At 34.1% G+C, this 23103-nt stretch overlaps 1 protein-coding gene across 1 annotated transcript; it reads left to right on the top strand.

Moving 5' to 3' along the window:
* The first annotated feature begins 1005 nt into the window (after window positions 1-1005).
* On the top strand, window positions 1006-22089 carry LOC130798224 (uncharacterized). The gene is made up of 23 exons (XM_057661125.1): window positions 1006-1478; window positions 2298-2657; window positions 3472-3604; window positions 6423-6598; window positions 8550-8623; window positions 8720-8755; window positions 8844-8934; window positions 10385-10444; window positions 12475-12619; window positions 14059-14249; window positions 14823-14924; window positions 15287-15397; window positions 15791-15856; window positions 15957-16055; window positions 16541-16678; window positions 17987-18094; window positions 19131-19424; window positions 19510-19694; window positions 19769-19871; window positions 19957-20102; window positions 20273-20352; window positions 20758-20897; window positions 21523-22089. The coding sequence occupies exons 1-23, from the start codon at window positions 1101-1103 to the stop codon at window positions 21616-21618; spliced, it is 3312 nt and encodes a 1103-aa protein (XP_057517108.1). The 5' UTR covers window positions 1006-1100; the 3' UTR covers window positions 21619-22089.
* The last annotated feature ends 1014 nt before the right edge of the window (window positions 22090-23103 follow it).

Here is a 23103-nt window from a genome sequence, read left to right on the forward strand (position 1 = left end):
TATTTTGAATAAAATATCCAATTTTTAAACTGGATATTCAGTTTATTTATATCGAAATCAAATTGTGTTTTTTACTATTCATAATCCAAATATGATCGAATAGAATATCCAAATTCCAAGGATAAACAATGTTTAATTTACCATTCATCATCCAAATATGACCTGAAATTCGATAAAAATTAGCAGGTTACAACTCGAAATTTTCATGTCAAAAAATTACCAAACCAAAAAATAATCTAAACAATTGGGTCATACTTGATCAAAAACCCGAACCCGAAACCCCATCATTTTGACACATTTTCAATTCCACATCAACATTTTCAATTCTACGCCTATATTTTTTATTTCATGTCAATATCTTTTAGTTGTGACTACTTTAAAACAAATATTATAAGCATAAATATTTTAAAAGTAATGATAAGGAAAGAAACTAAAAGTTAGCAGTCCATTGGATTGATCCAATTCGTATTTAACCCGATCCAAAATCAATATGATTCATAATGAATTATTGAAATAGATAAGTAAAATTATCAAAAAAAGCATACATTAAGATATATTTGAACTTATTTTCAAATGTAAGTGCCTCCAGCTTAGAGCTCAGGTTCGGTAATAACTGCAAATAGAAGCAAACTGATAAAAAAAATCAACCAAGCTATTCGCAGTTCAGGATATTTGGTCAAAAAAAAGCCAACAACTCTGTTCCTCATTTGGCTTTTTTTTTGAATAAAACTCTTTGTTTGCGGTTAGTAAATACGAACAGAATTCATACCTCATGTTTAAGAATTAGGCATTTATATTTAGAAATAAGTTGAAACATAGCTCAATGTGTTTTTTCTTTTTTTTTTTTTTTTGATAATTTTACGTATCTATTTCAAATTTTCATTCATAATTAACGAGATCAAAATGACCCGGCCGAAAATTTGCGGGCCAGACCGTTTTGACACGTGTGTTCAGATCACTATACTCTTCATTATAAACCATTTGATGAACTCGAATTGCAAGTTTACTGTCTTCAAAGTTGAAATTAAAAAGTTCAAACGACACTGCCCGCCTTAGAACATACCAGTAGGAAGCCTTTTGCTCTTTTTCCTGCGACGGGCATGGAAGAAGAAAACACATCTCCTCCATCACCAGAACTTACAGAAAAAGATAAACAAAGGATCGAAGCTAATCGTTTGCGTGCATTAGCCAAACGCAAAAACTTTTTGTCCCAACAAAATTATTCTTCTTCAAATCCTCTAAACCCAAAAGCATCAAATGATTGCTGGAAATTATTCAAATCTCGAAAACTAAGTAACCCATCTACGATTACGCCTGTTTTCCCCAAATTAGAACCCCATTCTTCTCCTTTAAGGTTTCTGGCTCGACTTGAAATATGCTCTTCTGATTCATTCTCCATTACTCCTGATTCTCTTCAAGGGTTTCCTTTTCCGGGTCAAGCTAAGTGTTTCAATGTTTTAGAGGGTTGCCTTTCAAATGTAAGGACTTGGGGTTTCTTGGAAGTTTATTTATTTGTTGGGTTTTAATTTAATTGGGTTTTGCTTTTTGTTTGAGTGATTGGTGGATTTCATTTTATAAGAAATCGAGGGTAGGTGGTGGTGGTGGTGGTGGTGTAAATTAGAAGTTCATGGCAAAATTGATGTATTCTGTGGCATCAATTCAATTTAATTCCATTACCCCGACCAATGCCTTACTAAAGTGAGAGTTGGGTTGAAATGCATGCAACCTTACCTTATTACCTTCTTTAGTGATAACTAAGAGATTGTTTAGGATTGACTCTCCTAGCAATATCATATGCAATGCAACTCATGTAAAGTAAGAATTGTACATGGTTTAGTAATCATTTTACTATAGTCTATCCTGATTTGAAACCTATGAATTACAAAACTTTAGCCCCATTGAATATTGACATAGGGGTACTTTATCCTGGTTGAGTTTATGGTAAAATTTGATGTATTCTGTGGCATACATTTTGATAATTTATCCTGTTTTGCTTTATAAATATAGTTTTTGTGGAGTCTGAGATTAAAAAGAACTTGAACAATTTTATTAGAAATGCAATAATTATTATTAACTGTGTTATGTTTTCTTTGAGAGTTCATCTATTATTTGGTGCTTGATGCCCTTTGGTAGTTGTGTGATGACCAACAATGCAAAGCTATGAGTCTAGTTCTGTTCTTACCTCAAATTATGTTCATAACTAGTGGTTGAGATTCCTATGAGCATTCAGTAGTGTAATTGACTGACTTTGAAAGATTTCACTAACTTATGTCATTTAATGATATCCTTTTCACCAGGTTATGTTGGAGCATTATACGCAAATTCATGGTGGTGGGGAGGCATCTGTTTATAAACTTAGAGATTATGATGCAGTTGTTAAATGCTTAAAGAACTACAAGGACATTGTAGTTGAAGAAATACCATGGACAACTTATAATGTGATGCAAAATCTTTCTCATCCCTATGTTTCAGGACAATGGATACCATGTTGGCCCGAGCATTTGTCCGATGAGAAGGTTGAGGAACTGATAAAGAAACTACCAAGAAAATTGTTAGATACTCTTTTACCTTTTCAGATTGACGGACTTAAATTTGGATTGCAAAGGGGGGGTCGGTGTCTTATTGCTGATGAGATGGGGCTTGGAAAGACCCTTCAGGTAGCTCTAACTTTGATTTTTCACTTCCTATACTTGCCTAGTTTGGAGTTATCTATGCCGAGTTGATTGAATGAATATTTAAACATTAATGGTGGCACAAAGAATCGTAACAACACATTACTTGTATATACTGTTGAGTATTATTTGCCGACATAGTTTTGAAATTGACAACTTTTAGTACCTTCTTTTTAAATCAAGAGGGACTTTTTCATCATTAGAACTATCACTACTTAAAAAAGTTAAAATACAATTCATCTAAATTTTTTTAATATGGCGGAAGTATGCCCAGTTGTGTTATATTGACTTATACAATATCCATTCCCATTAGTGTCGTCTTTGTCCGTTTGTTTACATTTAATGAATGCTTTTTTGTGAAAGGTTCAAGACAATTGGAAGGGCAGGGGGAGTGCTTCTTTTGTATTCTTAAGGTGTACCTTTGCAAAATTGCTATTGGAACTTTTGCCGACGTGCATCATGATTAGTGCAGAAGAGGCTAATGTATTTAGTAATATGCAAACCTACTTTCAAAGCTTATAAAGAACAACAATGACAGAATAATGTGAGACTTGAGGGCTTTTGTCTTTAACATTCTTGAGTATATCACAATTAAAGGCTTGCTTCTTTTCCTTTTCCAGTTGCTTTTTTATAGGATTTGCGATAGTTGTAATGTATAAGAACTATTTAGTGCAAGTGTGATTTATTTTTGAAATATTTTACTTATTAAGTTCAATGCTAGTGCAAAGATGTATCCTATTGTTTGTTGTTTTTTTGGAATTTAATCGACATTATTCTCACAATTTGACATGGATTTTAGGCAATTGCTATTGCAAGCTGCTTTGCCGATGAAGGCTCAATACTAGTGGTTTGCCCTGCTATCTTGCGATATTCTTGGGCGGAAGAATTGGAACATTGGCTTCCATGTTATTTGCCACAAGATATTCACCTTGGTAATTTTTTTCGGAAGATCCATACTTTAGTTTCTTGAGCATTAAATGCTACCTATCTTTGTCTTATTACTTTTTTTAAACCATCTCATTTACCCTTTTTTTTTGGGTGGCAAGCTTATAAGGTGTGCTATGGTTAATGTTTTGCATTGGCTTGATTATGCTGTATTGCAAGCATGTGTTTGTGCAATCTTGTTTGTAGAGGAAAACCAGGCCGTATCGTATTGGTCGAGTCGTAAAGGTTTTTAATTCTAGGTGCAAAAAGTCATGGTTTTGGTCAATATTTTGTAGTATGATTATCGCATCATACACGTTACTACAATTGCAATCAAAATAGCATTTCTGCACTATGCTGTTGCCTTTTTGTCTCTTTGCAATAAAAATCACGAGGTGCACTAAGTCACACGGGGCTTTACATGCTTTGGTGTGCTTTTGTGAAAAACAAATGCTAATATGTTATGTATTCGGTTTTTTGATTTTATTGAATTTTGTGCCTTTGGTGTCCGTACAATGCTTAGAGAAATGTTTTTTCTTGCACATAAGTGTACACCGTTCAAGCCAAGTGACCTGTTTTTTTTTTTGCAAATTACAACCTTCAAGTTTAGGGCCTTTGCAAATTAATTGCCGTGATGTTTTTTTGCGAATTACAACCTTAAAAGCATCAAAGTGTACACCATTCAAGCCAAGTGACCGTTAACCAACCCTCATGACCGTTGACCAGCGTAAATGATCGTTGACCATTACTAATCACTTTTGACTTTTGTTGACCACCCCTAATCACCTTTGACTTTCCTAATTACCAATTGCACCTTTGTGTTTTAGCACTTAGACGCCGTTTTTACCTGTCATAACAATATTTTTTTCAAAAAATAGATGTCCTGATTATCCTTATGGGGTAACTTTTTTGAAAATCCGGTCAAACAAGTACTTATTCGCCTATTTCCCGACACGTAAACCGAAAAAGATAGTTAACGTCATTTTTACCCATCATAACGCTATTTTAAAAAAAAAACGGACGTTGCAATTATTCTTTTGGGGTAACTATGTCAAAATGCGGTTGAAACAAGTACTTATTTTCGAAAGAGTTACCCAATAAAGGTAATCGCGACGGCCGTTTCTTGAAAAAAAATTGTTATGATGGTAACAATGACGTTAACTATCTTTTTCAGTTTATGTATTGAGAAATATGTGAATAAGTACTTGTTTCGAACGGATTTTCGAAAGAGTGAACCCATAAGGGTAATCGTGACGTTCTTTTTTTGAAAAAATATCGTTATGATGGGTAAAAATGACGTTTAATATCTTTTTCGGTTTACGTGTAAGGAAATAGGCGAATAAATACTTGTTTTGACTTGTTTTTCAAAAAAATTATCCCATAAGAATGATCGGGATGTCCGTTTTTTGAAAAAAATATCTTTATGATCGGTAAAAACGACGTTAAAGTGCTAAAACAGATGGGTACAATTGGTAATTAAGAAAGTCAAAGGTGATTAGGGGTGGTCAACAAAAGTCAAAGGTGATTAGTAACGGTCAACGGTCATTTAGGCTGGTCAAAGATCATGTGGGTTGGTCAACGGTCACTTGGCTTGAATGATGTACACTTTGATACTTTCGAGGCTGTAATTCGTAAAAAGAAAACATCAAGGTTGTAATTTGCAAAAGCTCTAAACTTGAAGGTTGTAATTCACAATTAATTATATAAAGGGGTAATTTTGAGAAATGTTCCTATTTTATAGCATAATAACCTTTTTTCATACATAGTGACAAAAAAATCATTGTCCTTATTATAAGTAGCCTTCTTATTTAATCCTACATCTTCATATATATATATATATATATATATATATATATATTTATAAATACATTAATATATAAATATAAATTAATTAAAAAGGCCCACAATTACTTTTGAGTTATTGAAAAGATTGTTTTTTTTTTTCATGTATTTATTTTTATAGTCATAGATCTAGGTGGACAAACTAACTGTTCTTTTTAAAAAGACATTCTATAAGTTTCCGCTAGGAGTTTCCCAAAAGCAAATATGTTCTTCGTAGAACCAAGATTTATCGTAGTCCGATTTAATTTTGTAGCAAATTTCTTTCTTATCACTTCCCTTAGGTACAATGTTAGGTTCACACAACAAAAAATGTTTGCAGAACTTGTGTAGCAACTAGCAAACACGTTTTTCAAGCAGAACATGTGTCGATATGATACCATTTTTTATCTCTTAGTTATTCCCTTTGACCCCCTTATAATATTTATAGCTAATGTAGCAATGTTGGGTATTTGCACAAGGAGAGGTGTAAAAACATTTTGTAGGAAGACACAAATTAGGAAGACACAAAGTCTTAAGTTTAAATAATATTATAGAATAAAAGGAATAGAAACTATATAAACATCACTAGGGAACACAAGGGTTACTAATAACTATTTATTTTTTTTCTCTATATAGGTATTGATATTTTTGTTTATTTAAGATTAGAAAAGAGTTAACTTATTTTGGAAAAGCTTTGATCAATATATTTGGAGAGAAGGAGAGAAGCTTAGAATAACTTATAAAATGTCTTCTGTTGATTTTATATAGTGTTGATGGTGAGAATTATCAGGATTCTTTTGGAAAATTATGGACTTTAACTTTGTTCGACCTTCCCTTTTACCCTTGCTGTAAATTTTTTCCGTGAATTATTTTCATCAATTTTTGTTGTAGCCGTTTTCGTATGAATTTTAGGGAAGATTTTGTTAACAATTTGCACTATAAAGACAATTAACAAGCATATTTATCTAATCATCTTTAATTTCACACTTGAACATTTCCCTTCAGTGTTTGGTCGTAAAGACAATCCTGTGCATTTGAAGAGACGTCCGAAAATTGTGGTCATTTCATATACAATGCTGAGTCGCTTGAAAGAAAGTATAATGCAGTTGCGATGGGAAATTGTCATAATTGATGAATCACATCATATACGGTGTTCTAAGAAGAAATTAGAGCCTAGAGAGGTGAACCATTTCTCCGATTTTTATTTGGAATTAACCCTATTTAAAAAAATTGATTGTGATTCTGTTTGGGTGTTTCAATATCCCTTATTTTTTTGTAAAGAGTTTTGTATTTTCATTGTTTAATTATCAACGTGATAATTTTATAAGTCATTAAGCCCTCAACTTTTGTGAAGAAGGATGCGTTATCTGAACAAGTTGAATTTAAAAAACTGTTGAGTTGATTTCAGCTCCTATGTTTATCTGAATAGTAAGCTCCTCTGGATTTACTCTTTCAAATCAATTATCACTCACTTAGGCTTCTCAATTATCTTGGTTTTGTTGCCTTTGTTATCAGAGGGGCATTAAGTGTGTTGATAACCTTACTATAAAGATGGTGCTGTTTTGTATCTAAATTAAATAGGAATTCAATGCCATTGTTTTAAGTACATAATAGGAAAAGAATTGGTATAGTAGAAGTAGAATTGAAGTTCTTTAGAATTTATGATATTGATCAAGAGCCCTTTATCTTTTTTAGATTAAAAGCATGTCAATGGTAAATGGTAATGTGTTTCGTACATATCTTTCCAATTCACTTCTACAAACAAGTAACAACTACACGGTTCACTCGCAATGTTTTTTTCACTTTCTTTTCAAAGAATTAGGTTTTTGTTCAAGTCAAAGCCATTGTATAGACAATTGCTTTCTGGAAATCCAATATTAAATATGTTGTAGGTTTAGAGATTTAATAAAATCTCAATCATCCAATGGTTGTTATTTTGTCATGCTATTAGTGTGTGAATGTGGCCGTTTAATGGTAGGATGTGGGAGTGTTGGGCCTTGTCGAAAGCATGACAACAAAATGTGCTGTCAGGTGTGGGGCGGGTTGTGGGCCAAGTATTTTTAAAGGGGTCTTTGGCTGGCCAGATTTAGGATTGTAGTATTTGTAGATTGCATATTTGAATTTTTTTTATCAGTGAAGTTATGATTCTGATCTTGCTATGATAGCATGATCAAGTACTCTTGAATTGTACTTGATTCTAGTAATATATCTGGTAGGATTAGAATACCTTAAAGCTTTAGCTGGTGAGCTTGGATGACTATTGTGGAAGAATGAATGAACTGTACATTATGCTGTTAAATGAATTTATACTATATGGAATGAGAAGCACAAAAACAGAAGACCAAAAATTTAGACTAGATCAAACGAAAATCTCGGTAGTCGGTAGAGAAGAAAAAGGCACGATTGAGATCATAAGGGCGAGGATGATCAATATCACCATTATCGTTATTCTCATTGAAAGAAGTAGCTTTGACAACCTCAAAACATGAAGCTGTCTCTCAAATGTATTGGTACCCAAAGCCCAAAGGTTAAACGGAAGAGGGAAAACATACTACAAATGGAGATTTTGAAAAGAGAAGCAAGAGAATAATTCAAAATGTACTTTGACCCTCTATTTTTTACAAACCAATTGTTGACCTATACATAATACAATCCGTTATTGGCACTTTAAAAAGGTCCAATTATGACCTGCTCCGTTAATAGCCCGCCCCACTAATAATCCAATTAATATAACTTATGCTTATTCCTTGACCCAACGGACAGACTTGCGTCATTCAGCAGCACCTGTCCACCCCTAGACACTTGCAGTCACCTAGACAAGGAGGAACAAGAAAGCCCAAGTTAGTACCTAAAGAGGAGTTAAAGGGTGAAATTCTGTTAGAGAATGGTAGAGTGGCAACAAAGAATAGGATAAGAGTAGAATACATAGCTAGTCTGTAGAGAGAGCAAGGCATGTTAAGACAAGATTTTCATTTCAATTTTGCTAACCTTTTATTGATTAGAAACTTGGCTATAGGCTATAGGCGATTGACTATTTATTAATGATCTACATGTACATCATTTATCATGTTATTTCTTCTATTGCCGTTTGTTTAATGATACAACTTGGGCTAATAATTTTCTTGTGAGCAGATAAGAGCTGTTATTGGTGTGGCATCGCTAGCTGAACGCTTAATTCTTCTGTCTGGAACTCCATCTTTGTCAAGGTTACATCCATATCTGATCATGTTGTTTTATGTGTACTTAACTTTTTCAATTGCAATAAATATATTAACAATCAAATTCTTGCTAGGTGATCATAGACCGTTTGATATCTATCATCAAGTAAATATGTTATGGTGAGCCTTCGATAAAATTATCTCTTGGAGAACAAACCTGCTGTTATAGGTCATGTCAGTTGATAATGGTGATTTTGTTTTCATTTAGGCCTGGTCTGCTAGGTAAGGACAAGTTTGAGTTTGCAAAAACTTATTGCTCTGCAAAGTTTGTCAAAGATTTTCAAGGGCATACATTCATGGTAAAGTTAATGTCCTTTCGTTGAATTTTGACTATCTTGTTACCTCTCAAATGTAGGATTTATGTCAATTGTTCTGGAAACGCATGCTATTTTAAATTATCAAATTAGGATGCAAATGGTCAAACTATTCTCCATAGTGTGATATTGATGATTAGCTTTTGCCCTTAGTTTTCCTTGTATACAATATATAGAGAGATATGACCCATGGTTTGAAAACTATCCCCTTACGTTATGAAACGCCCGTTATAGAACCTGTTTGAAAGTTTCCACGACGTTAAATCCCGTTATATTAACGGTTCACAAAATTTCATAGTCAAAACGCCGCGTTGACCGTTATATAACGTGTAATGCTCGTTATTTTACCGTTATAACAATATTTCACCATTACAACGTTATTTGTCTTCCCGTTAAATTTTTATTAATACCCATTAACTTTAATTATTACGATTAATTAATTTATAGTTACTCATAATTTTAGTTGATAAACAAAATAATTAACTAATAACTAATAAGTTAATTAATTATACACTAAAAGAATCAAATATTGCAATTATAATAGCAAGTTGCATATTATTGCATAATAATAGTAGTTCAACAACTAAAATGCAATTATAAGTGCAAAAGTCCTTATGTGATTTTTTTTTCCGAAAATCACACCGCATCGGCTGCGATTCGCGTTATTTCTCCGTTATAGCGTTTTCCGCAACACCGCAACCGTTTCAGCAAACACATCCGCGACCGCGATCTTTTTCCATGATATGACCTGATTCCTATCGTGCTAGTTTCACCTAATGATCAAAGAGCTTGTATTATCTACAAAATCTCATTTAATTCTAAGGACTTCTTTGGGTCGTATGGCAGAAGTGTCTTTATGTAGTCAAACCCAAATAATTGCCACGTCTAACTTTACGTAATTAGTAGAGGTTTCTAGGATCCCAGTGCAAGTAATCCTTTCTTTTGGGAATGGTGTGTTTCCTACTTCCCCGGTTATTGAATGACACCTATAGTAGATTGAGGCATTGAGCTCTTTCCAAGAGTTATTATTATGTCTCTGAGGCATTGAGCTCTTTCCAAGAGTTATTATTATGTCTCTGACCTCACACCATTTTAAAAGTTAAGTTGGGCTTGACCCATGAAGATTTGAAAACAAAATCCTTCTTAAGAAAATATCTGATCTTGATATTCCATGACGAAGCTCGCATGCATAGAGCCTTATTGCTGCCATGGGGCTTCAATCTATCTAACTAGTGTATTGGTTGCCTTGTCTCGCTATAGAGAACCAGTGATCCATTCTTTTTTCACTTATGTTTTTAATGCTATTAAGCTTTAGTTAATTTCGCCATCACTTCATGTCCTTTTGTTTTGAGTATGTAATTGAAATTTAGCAAGATCCTCTGATGTATGGTATTTGATTTTCTTATATAACCCAATCTTCTTCCAAATGATGTAGGATGTGTCGAAGGGTACTCGCTTGGAGGAGCTGAATGTTTTACTCAAACAAACTGTCATGGTCTATCTCTTTTCTCAATTTGATGATGGTTTTTATTATAGCTGTTTTCATTTTACCTGCATTTTGAGATCTGTTGTCATGTACCTTTTTACCTGCATTTTGGAGCTTTCTAGTGTTCTAAATTCTTCAGTGGCTAATTTTGGAGATTTCTTTCTGGGATCAATACCCATTTCATATATATATTTGACCGTGGTTTTAGGTTGTGAGGAACTTTTAAGTCTTTTGACGATTGTTTCATGTAGATGCTTGTATTTTTGTAGTTAATGTTGAACACTGCTGTGTTGATCCAGGCATTCAGTTACAGGATTAGGGGGTGACGCAGAAAGAAATATAATTCGGTTAGTGGGCTTATGTGAGCATGCATAAATTAGTTGAAAATAGAAATTAGCGACCCAACAAATAAAGGATAGTAGGGAGAGAGAAAATAGTTATGATATGACTGAAGTCTTTTGGAATTGCTCAGCAACTTCAATTGCTTTAAAGTTTGAATTATTTTTCATGCTTTAGTTTTAGATTTTAAATATTGATGATCTTACTCTAAATATCCATGGAGAATTTATCACTTTCTTACCATTTCTTTATGTAACCCTTCCTCTCCCCATGGTGATTGACAACATGTCAACATCTTTGCCAGGGTCATGAATCTGCAAACAATTTTACATTGTTCTAGCTCTGCGTTCCTTTTCTTGGTGCTTGTCGGGTTCAAACTACTATCCTCTGGAAGTTATATCTTCTAAGGAGAGTTTTTTCAATCTTTGTTCGATGAAAAACAATTAGGTAAATTGGGAAATACAAAATACGACTTCATTGGGAAGTATCAGTCACATGGATTGGGATGTATCTTACATTGATAGTGAAACTTACTACATTGATTCCTATAAAGTAATTAGTCTCGAATCACAAGCAATTAGGAAAATATGTTAAACCAAGTTGTTACAAGATTTATAGAGATATTTATTATACCAATAAGAAAGACAATAGAGGAAGCATAGCTGTGAAGTGGTAGGGGAATAAGGCAGAGAACATGATTTAAAATAATATGGAAAGCTCATTTGACAACAGAGGAAGGCTTTTATTTTTTTTCTTTTTTTTCTTATCCTTTTGTGAAATCCATGGGGCATTGGTAGAGCACTAATAATCTCAAAAAGGGCAATAACTGACTCAGTACATTGTAATATCTTTGTAAATTAGTCATCACTCATTGACATCAGGGTCCTTGGAAACTTCTAGCCAAGCAATTGATATTCAAGGGCTTCAACCATCTTTCAAATTTTCTTAGAGGAGGGTTTCCTTTGCCCTGGTTATTTGGGATGCGGTTTCTTACATTGCATAGTGCATGATCTATACTCATGTTCTAACCCGTCTCCTTGTCATATCAATAAAAGTAAATTTGGGCTAGGGTAGGGTTGGCTGTTGGTGTTTTGATAAGACTATTTAATCATGTCCATATGAAACTTGTCTAGTAGACTTTACTACCTTCCTTTTTTCTATTTCCTGTTCCTTCAGCCTCATATATAAAGGAGGATGGGGTATTTGTGGTGTATAATTTTCATTTGGTGGGTTAAGGCCTTAAGGATAAAGAGAGAAATATAATAAAGAAAGGTTGGTGAGGTAATTAGTCAGAGTTAGTGGGACCTAAAGATGGAACAATAGGGGTATGATAGAGAAAAGTATATACCAATTAGGGGAAGTTTTCTAGTAAAGACAAACAAAAGGAACAGAGGGAGTATAAAGGTTGGTCAAGGTAGTAAATTAAGATTTCAGCTCATTTTTTTGCTAGGAGAGGATTGTTGTCAGAAATTGGGGTTATGTGATCATGTCTTCCTGAAGAAGGCTATTGGAGGGTTTCGTAGGGTTTTAAAGTTAACTCTTGCTGACATTCCTAAATTTTAGGAATAGATTCTGGAAATTCAACTAGTATCCGCCTGGTGCCTTGCCAATGTGGTAACTTCTTTCATATGTGATATGACAGCTTAGTAATTGTATCAGTGGAATTTCCGATTTACTTGTGTGTGCTGAAATTTTTCTAGATACGTCGCTTGAAGGAGCATTTGCTGGTGCAGTTACCTCCTAAACGTCGACAGATAATAAGGTTATCTCTGAAAAAGTCAGACATTGCTTTTGCTAAAAATGCTGTTGGAGAACTGGAAGAGTCACGAAATACCATTGATGCTGGTAAAAATGATGAACTGTGTGATATGAGATTTAAGTTTCTTTGCAATACCAATTTTTTCGTCCTATTGTCTTCCTTTTTCTTGTTTGCTATTGGTATTTGTTTTTGTGTGTTCATTTTCGTGTTCAGCTTTGCCTTAATAAATTTTGAAATCATTACAGAAACCCTTATGAACTACTTTTGAACTTTTAGATGTAATGTTCCATCCATTAGTATGCTTCTAAACATGTATGTCTAAATTAAGTCCTTTTTGTATGTACTATGTAGTTAATTTGCCTTTAGACACATGATCTGATTGTTATAAATTTGTATTAGTTCATGAATGTACAAATGTTACTGCTAAAGCAGCTGGTTCAGACTCGGATACTGCTAAACTAGCCATATGAATCTGTCATGTTTTCTCTACATATTGTCCTTGCATCTATTTTGGAGTTTTTTTTTTCTTTTGAAATTGAGCTCTCTGTTCTTGTGAATATGACCTCACTATATAGAAGAGAATGTTTCAATTGAGTACGGCTTTATGTTATTCTTAATTATTTGCATGATTCAACTAGAGCAAGCAAGCAAGCAGTTTTAGACATTTCTTCATGCTGGCATCAATGCAAGCTCTAATGACATGTTTATTTGTTGTCTTTGCTTCCAAGACCCAAGTTGAGGTTCATACGTGATTTTTCGTAGATGCAAATACTGTCCGGAGTCTTAGAGACTCCCTTGGATTCTGTGTAGAGTTTTTATGAGTATCTGCATCTAATGAGTCCTCTTGTGGCTTTTAATTTTCTTATATTCATTAATCTTGGTTCTGCTAGGCTTCTGGATTTCCAAATTAATAGACATAGGTGTTTAATGCTGTCTTGTAGTCTTTGTAAATTCTTTCTGATTTGGGGTTTGGTTGGTTTCCTTTTCCTGTTCATTGTTTCTTTTATATACAAAATTTGTATTCGCACATGAAAAGCTCCGATTTTGAGATGCACAGGATTTTAAATTATATTACATAATAGCAAGACCATTGTTCTTTCTTGTACATTGTTTCTTTTTTTTAAATGAAAATGTTGGATTTAGTTGTAACTTGTTAGCGTGACTGTTTTGTTACAGTTTACCGTCATTTCTGCATGTTCTTCTAATTGCAGTAAAGTCTGCTTTGTGTTTTCTTGTATATACCTTGTTTTGGATTCTATAGATGGTTTAAGTGTCAAATTTAGGCTCTTGATTAGGCTTGATACTTTTCATCACTTAAATGAATGCCATTAGCCTATCATGATTGTTTTGGCAAATAATGTTAGAATGATTCCTGCATGCTTCGACTAGTATATGTTGATATGGTAAATGTGATAAAGCAGCAAAAGAAATAAGATAATGTGCTAGAAGGTGGTTCAGGTTTCAAAAAGAAATAGGATAAAAATGTTTCTCACTTCTAGCTGATGTCTTTTCCTTTTGACCGCAGACAATGGAGGGCATGCTCGACCACTCTCTGATCAAGTAGTTGGTCTTTCTAAGGTCTCTGGATTTATTGAGTGGCTTTCCCTTCACCCTATTGTGGCTGAAGCAGATGACTTGAATAATGCTGATGGAAATGAAAGTTCTCATAAAATGATAATATTTGCACACCATCTCAAGGTCCTAGATGGATTGCAGGTGAGCTCTTATTTTCTTCTTGCTCAGATGTTGTCAATTTAGGCTCTGTTTGATTCAATGAGATCACTTGAAAAAGGGCACGAAAAGTACAGTTGCACTTTGGAATTTTGGTAACATGTGGTGGTTATGTTAATTGGTGGATGAAATTTACAGCAAACAAGTAATTGTGAAATCCCAAAATAAGATTTATTCTTTCGTGATAGTGCCAACTCTTTGTGGACAATTGCCAATGTTAGGTGAGAACATGGGGGCCCACTTATTTAGTCCAAGCTAAGAAACTTCTTTGTATGTTAGACACATTGGTGACTTCCATTTCCTTGGGAATTGATCAAATAGCCATTAAAACTTGATCATTTTCATGGAATTGATCGTCACATATACTCCTGCAACTAAGCAAACAATCCAAAATGATTTTCAAAGTTGAAATGGTGTTAAATACTTAACAGTTAGATATTAGACATCACAGGTAAGCATGGAAAAGAATTTGAAAATATTAGATTGTGATTTGGTTTCGGGAAATGCTATACATATGTATCTCTATTATTTCTCTTATGATGGTCTTTCTATTTTCAGGCCTTTTTTATTAACAGAGGCATTGCCTTTGTACGCATTGATGGTAATGTACAAGATGGTGTCAGACAAACAGCTGTCAAATCATTCCAGTCATCAAAAGAGGTCCTTTTTTTCTTTACCCTGTCAGTCAGTGTTGAAAATTAACTTTCCATCTATATGAGTTTGCTTGTAGATATCTTATCAATCCCCTTTCATATTCCAATGTAGTCATCCTATTGCCTTTTGGGTGATTTCCCCTTGCAGAATAAAATTAATGGAGGCTAGTGTTCCCTCGACACGCTACATTCTTTGTAATTCATAGCAGTTGTACACTTGTACTTCTAAGTTGTCTAATTGTTCTTGTCTAATTTGGATAATGCTTGACATTGAAAGGGTTTACTATAGATCTTGGAATTTAACAAAATTTTTTTACAGGCATTATCATTGGTTGGCTTGTATTCATGCTCAACTATAATGTCATGTAGGTCAAAATTGCAATTATCGGAATTCAGGTTGGCTATGCCGGACTTGATCTTTCAGTGGCTCAGAATGTGGTCTTCTTGGAGCTCCCCAAGGACCCAACGTCCTTGCAGCAGGTTCTTGCTTACACTTTTCATTTCTCTCGACGCGTTAGTATTCACTCTTGAGAATAGAGTACCCTCTTGTAATTTACTGTGAAAACTTCCTTGCAGTAGAGGTATGGCTGCCCTGGTAATGGTAATCAATAGAGGGCTGAATGCCGTTTTCTAGGGAACATTATAGGGTTTGAGATTCAATGGCTGTTTGGTTCTGTGTTGGAGAAAAGATTGCAATCAAGAAAAGAGAAAATAGTTTTTTCTAATAGCATTTGAAATATGTTGGCACTTGGCTGAAATTAGTATTCCATACCACTTACCACGCATAGTTGCTATATGTATAACTGCATGGCTAAATCATAGTGAAGTTTTTTTCAAGCCTAAATTTTCTAACACTTGGGTTTGCATGTTTAGGCTGAGGACAGAGCACATAGACGAGGGCAGACCAATGCAGTTAACATTTATATATTCTGTGCAAAGGTCTGCTTTTGTCTTTTGTTTTGGTTGTCACTTGTCTCACCCTTGTATGAGATTGCTTGACCTTCATGTTTAACTTTGTTGAGGCTATATGATATTCTAGGATACATCAGATGAATCTCGCTGGCGAAGGCTGAATAGAAGCATGCAATGCGTTTCATCTACAATTGATGGGAAGTACGATGCAAAAAGAGAGATTTTGGTATTCGTTCTTTCTTCCTCTCGAACTTCTAAACCTTTATTGTAAAGTCAGAAAGTAAAGCGCACCACTAACAAAAAAGGATGATGACATTGTTCATCAAGAATTTGAAGAAGGAAAATAGAACACGGATTTGTCACTTTTCAATTAAATTAAGAATCATTGCTACACTGCTGTATGTGCCTAGCAAGAGAGATTTGGACCGGTGAGCTCTGAAATATAGGGCTAAAACGTAGACTGAATATAACGGAACTTTGTGGATAGTGTACAAAGAGGGGAAATGATATTAAAGCATTGAAAAAGATCTTTCAGTGTCCAGAACATGATTTTCAATGGGAAGTTTAGTGGAAACTTTGCTGAAACCAGGCTTGAGCTTCCTTGGTGTTCTGCACTTTTTTCCGGAAAGTTAATGGGTTCCATCAATGTATAGTGTCCATATTCTACATAGACTTCTGAATTGAAATACATTTCTAACAACTAAATGACAGGTCGAAAATGTATCCAACATTGGACACAAGAATTTGTACCAACGTGATGAGTCAAACTATGTGGCTTCCTCACTTGGAGAGCATCAAACTGATGATAGTGTACAGCATAGTGAAGCTCATTATGCTGTTGATGTTAAGGTTAGTGAACTAGATTTGCAATGGTGATCAATACTTGCAACTTGTCTAAGCATGTTTTACAGCATTAAATCCGTTTCTTGAATAATTATATGTGCTTAGAACTGAATTACTATTTTGACTTTGTACATAGACAACAAGCTCTGAATATGGTTATATTTGTCTTGATTTTATTTTTTCTTCTTGATTTAACTTAAATTAAGGTACCAGTGTACCACTCCTACGGCTTACCCCACCTAGACAGGAGCAACATTGTTCATTATTCTGAATTGATACCGTATTGCTCAATAGGAAATCCCAAAAGCAAGAATAGTAGACCACATCCCATCCATTTTTTGAAATTTTCTTTCATTTGTTTCTAGAAACTGAACTGAAAGGAAGTCAAACTAACAAATATCAAGATGACAACTTCGAAAAAATTTCTTGTACTGACCAAAACCTATTTCTAAATCATGTACGTCAACCCTTCGAACTGATATTCATTCACTTCCATTTTTGGCATATATCTACCACTTTTTTGAGTTCTTTATTACCCTTAAAAATTTTAAATACCGATCACCTATCGTCACCTATGTGAATTTGATCATGACATATATTAATCGAAGGTCTATGTCATGCTAAGCAACTTCCCAATATGAGAGATAAGAGAACTATGGAAATTGCCTTGTAATAATGTTAGTAGGGCTGGAAATATTTTTACCCATATGGTTTCAAGATGGTATACATGGGGTGCTCATGAAAACGTTTGTAGGGATCCTCTCCCTCAAGGTCTTATCACCTTGACTTCTCTTGATTTTACTTTGATGAAGCTATGGTTAATCTCACAAAAAAAAAAAAAAAAAAAAAAAAACTAGATGACAAAAGAAGACATATTTTGAAGAAGCCATAGGAAAAGAAGAAAAAAGATCAAGAATCTAAAAGAAGACAATTTTGTTGTCTAATTGTTATATTACAAAGTATCTAAAAAAGCCTCTTCTAATAAATAACCAAAAGCGCAAGGTGCAAAAAAGAGCAAAGTGCGCACAAGAGCACACACCTTCTATATATTGTTGAACCCAACCAAGAAATGCGATTTTTCTAGAGCTTCCACTCGTGGTGCGCTTTTTAAAACTAGATCTTAACATGCAAGCAATCAACATATTATTATGTTAGAAAATAAGATTGTTCGTAATTTACAATGTATAATCATGATCAAATAAAAATATCCTAAAATCTTCATTATTCATGTTGCAATTTACAAATGGGATTCCTTTTTTTGATTATTCCTGTCCATTTATACGTGACAAGTCTCAACTTTGGTGTGCTATGCAGGCTGATGAAAACAGTGATAAGATGGATGATTTAACTAAGGATAACCCTGATTGTTTGACTCTTCCTCAGAGCTCTGTCAAAGTGAATGTGGATTCATTACGATTTGTGGTAAACATTTACCCTTATAGCGTGCTTTGTTTATGCATTATGCTCCTTGAGCAAATCCACTCATTAGTTCTTTCCTAACTAATTATCTTATCTCACTATCTTTCATGTATACCATTAGATTCTGTACATGAAGATGTACAAGCTTAAGCCTGCTGTTATTCTTTATCAACAGGATCATAATTTATACGAGATTTTTCACTACAAAATGGGCGATGTTTTGCACTATGGCCTAGGTGCATTCAACCAGCTAAATGACCAATATGCCCCTATTCTTTTCTTTTTAATTTGATTCAAGCAAGAATTTCAGCAATTGAAGTTGAAGAGACCCTAAGTTATCTATATAAGCAAGAAATTCAAAGTTTGTATTGAAGAAGTAATTGGTGTTTCCGTCTAATATGCTTGTTGATCTGAAATTGAGTCAAACTAAATAATCTGGCATTTGCTAATGTATGGATGTTGGTGTATTTGGCCTTTTTTCCTTTTTGCAGTAAATTTTTAGAATTGTATTCTAGTTCTTCTAGGAAGAAAATTAATGGGCTGGGATGGCTAGCACATGATAGTTAAATGCTAAACTTCAGTGATTTAACACATTTGAAGTGTCCTATCATGGTCCCTTTGGTGAAACTCTAGTCTGATGCGGCTTATTGGGTGAATGGACTGCTGGCAAATCGTTATCCTTTTCCTGTATTATTTTTTCCTTGGGTTTCGTTGTACTCTGGGCCTCTGGTTAGCTCACATAATAATACTGTATAGCTCTATCAATTAGCTGCCAATGCTGTAAGTGATTGTGTAATGATCTATCAATTGCTCTTCTGTGTTTATACTCTATAAACAATGACGTCATAGGTGCTTTTATTCTGTATAGTTCTTAATTTCTTATAGTACTTTAATAGTTTTACTTTGATCATGCTAGATGAAACTCTTGTTACTTCCTGCTCTTTTTTCTCATAACTGGTTCATTAGTTCTGTTGTGACCTTTGCTATTTGCAATTTTAATTTCTTCGAAAAAAACGAGAATAATTTATCTGAGTTTTAGGTGAGCCAATATACTGGAAGAGTTCACTTGTGCACTTATCCCCCTGGAGAAGATTCAACACCAATATCTTTATTGGAAAATTTTCGGTTAGAGGATATATCTACTGATTCTACTGCATGGGCACCTGTCTTCATCAAGAGGAATCCAGCTTGCCAGACTGCTATTCTGAGATTCATAAACGAATGGAAGAACCTGAAACCCATTGAAAAGAAAAAGTTGTCAAACAAGCCTTTGCAGCTTCCACTAGCCATTGAACTATTGCGTCTCTGTGGAAGTGACAGCCATGATAGTAATGTACGCTCAGTGGCCATAAATTTATTCACATATCATTCTAGTTTTAAGAATCGTTCCCTTCTCTAATATTATGAGTGCTTAACAGGGACTTCTCAAAGGAGGGAGCAAGAGAAGGCATACATCACTGTCTCAAATAAGTTACCCTTTACAATCTAATGCAGTGTTGAAGGAAGTTTGTCTTCGTGATAGTATCAGGAAGAAGAAACAGTATTTACAGTGGTGGACACTTATGGATGAACCCCTATGCAAGCTCTGCCAAAATCCTTGCCAGTGAGTATGCTTTTTAAAGCATCTTTAGTCTTCTACTAAATGTCAAGTTATAGACATTAACCTTTTGTTTTCAGGGGTATCAATGCCAAGAATCCGAAGGATTTTTTAGATCTTTTCTGTTCGATTCCTTGTTATGAAGTCTATCGCTCAAGAACTAGTGGCAGATTCCTTCGTCAGGTTTGCAACTTAAACTCAAATACCGATGCTATTTGAGTGCCTTTCAATTTTTCTTTGCCTTTGAGCACTACACATTGTTATTCAGGAACTTTTTCAAGTCGAACGTGGTATATGTACGAACTGTCAACTGGACTGCCACAAGCTTGTCCAGGACATGAAGCCATTGACGACCGAAGATCGTGAGAAGTATATTCAAAGAGAGGCACCACAATTGACAAAGCACAAAAAACTGTAGGTTTCCATACATCATATTGTTGCTCTGTACTGTTGTGACTCCTGAGTCCTGAATATCCAAATACATCGTCAGAAAAATATCAAATTCAATCTGGGTGTTGCTGCTGCAACCTTTTCACTTTTTTGCCTTTTCCGAATCACAATAATTTGAAATATTACCTTCTCAGGCTGGAGAACCTTGTTCGTGATCCAAGTGATGGCAACGCCTGGCATGCAGACCACAAAATTGCCGTGTACCTGGGAGGAGGTACATCACATTTCTTTTAGTATACATGTTTTCTTGCCTGAGAGAATTCATGTTCTTAATGATCTACATCAACTATCAATGCTTACTTTATATGGGTAAAGTATAGTTTTAGTATCACCTTTTCAAAATGTTCAATCTGCCCTCTTCTGAAATGGAGCTCATTATTAGATATTTAAAAGTATTTTGATTTTCCCCATTGTTAAAAATGTTAATCCTTGTTTATTTCCAAAAAGTTGACCTATTATTTTGGAATGGAGGAATGATCTTCCTCCTTTTTTCAATATTAACCACCTCTTTCTCTAATTTGTTAATTGTAAATTTGTAATAAGTTAAAAGAATCAAGGGTCAGATCATCTATTTGCATGTACAAGCTACTTTACACAAGGTTTATTCACAACTTTGCAGGTGAGTGCACTCTAGAAAACATGAGGACACTATGTGTTGCCTGTCATGCTGATGTTACTGCCGCACAACGCACTGAACGTTGTATGGCCAGAAAGCTACTTAGAAAGGCCTTAACCAGCTTAAGAAGAAACGCTAAACAGGTAGTTTATTTTCTACCTATAATTCTTTAGTTCAAGGATTGGGTCAGGAATGTAGACATGCTAAGAGCTGGATTGAAATTTAATCTGTATTGCAACTATGGAATTTCAACAGATAAAAGGGTGTCATTAGTAGTGCTACAATCTGAAATAGAAAGATACTAACCCCGCGTACATGGTTTGATATCACTAACAAAGATAAAGTTCTGTATGTCTGATCCTTCCAAACCCAGCATAAGTAGGAGCCACTTAATGACATTGGGGTTACAAGAGGGTGAAATCCGAAAGAGACTTATTTGTCAATAACTTTTGAAACTAGTGGTGTTCATTTGGGTTATCGGGTCGATTTCGGGTCAGGTGTTTCGGATCGGTCAAAATCAAGTCTTCTGTCCACATTGGTTTTTAAGTCGCGTCAATCGGGTTTGATTATAAGGTCGGCTGAATATCAGGTCATCGGGTCTGATTTGAACACCTCTAGTTGAAACTTGAGTTTTGCAATTGGCAACTATTATTTTCTTGTTCTCTATTATAGCCAACTACTTATAGATGAAATATTGTTAGCTGTGCTTTCAAACTGCAACATCCATACATTCTATTTATAACAATAGTGCATTAAACCTTTGTACAGAATCAAACTTCTAGGATTGCAGAAAACGAAGATGATGACGGCGAGTTACTGATACATGTACCTGGCAGCAAGTATTCTGAAACAGTTGAACAGTAGGAAGATGATACAAGAATCAAACATCCCAAAAGCTCCTCTGAGAATTGACAACTGAACTACAATTCTGAATCTTAAAGAGTATATTTTTCTGAACTCCATAGCCATCTTTTGAGTTTGTGAGTATTACTACTGACTACCGAGTATTTTACAGAAAGCAAATTAATTTTGGGGAATTGAATATGAACATAGTTGAGGTTTCCAGAACAGCAACTTAGAATGAGTTATTGTGGGAAACTTATAGGGGGGTCGGAAATTTAGCAACCCCTTATACGAAACTAAAACCGTAGAAGAAAGGAGGAAATTTGGGTGTAATAGTTGTGTTGTAATAGTTTTTAGTTTTAGAAATCAGTGATCATTTGTAATCAACTCAACTAATCATTGAAGGAATGTATCATTTTTGATTGTAATATTGAAATGAAATCTAATAATACTCCTTTTAATTTAGAGCAAATGTCCAATTGTCTTTTTACAGTTTTGCTCGGTTGTCCTTTTTCTATTTTAAGTAATGATTTTTGACATATGTGGACACATAATTAGCGTCTACTTAATTTGTACATGTGGATACCTCTTGTGGTAGTTCTCTTCTTAATTTGAACCTGTGGACACTTATTTTATTGTGGTCCCCTTCTAATTTGTTTTATTGTGGTTCCTTCTGAATTGTAGATATAGACATCTTTTTATTATTATATTCATTTTGCCTTAATATTTGTATTAATGTCAAATGGAACATTTTCTAAGAGAATATTTACTAGGGCAGAAAATTAAAACTCATGTCAACGTAGCTCCTTTTAGATAAGGTAATAACAATCATCATCCTTTGCTAATTGAAGATATTTCTCAAACTCAAGAAAACCACGTTACAAAAACATCTAATGATCTAATTCCTCCGTTTTATTATACTTATTTTATTTGACTTTTTACGCAATTCAATGTGTTATTTTGTTTATTTATATATTGAATTATACACATTTAAAAATTACAAAAACTTAATGTTATGAAAATATGCAATTAGAAGATTCAAATAAGACCCCATTTAACTATACTTTTACTTACATATTAGCCATAATATATAAAATAGCTTGAACAAATCAATAAACAAATATAACAATTATTTCAGAAGAAGCATACAAGTAAAACCATGCATTTTTAAATAAAGCTCACTAAGTTGCATGTTATTAAGGTAAATGCCATTTTCTGTAGCATATTATGAGAGCATATGTTACTAAAATTTATGGAATCAATTCTTACCTAAGAGTAAAGTGAGAACTATTATGTACGAAAATTTTGATTAAAGTTATTTGAGAATTCTTATGACATGTATATGTTTCTAATTTTTTTGAAATATTCCGTGTTAGAACTTTTTTTGGAGTTTATGGGTATAGATTCAATTATCATATTTTCTTCACAAAATTCATTCTAATATATTACCATTTAAAATGCTAGTATCAAATGGTAATGAAAATTTGTGTACGAAAATCTTTTTCA

This window comes from Amaranthus tricolor, chromosome 13 (assembly GCF_026212465.1).
Source record: "Amaranthus tricolor cultivar Red isolate AtriRed21 chromosome 13, ASM2621246v1, whole genome shotgun sequence".
Classification (NCBI taxonomy): Eukaryota; Viridiplantae; Streptophyta; class Magnoliopsida; order Caryophyllales; family Amaranthaceae; genus Amaranthus; species Amaranthus tricolor.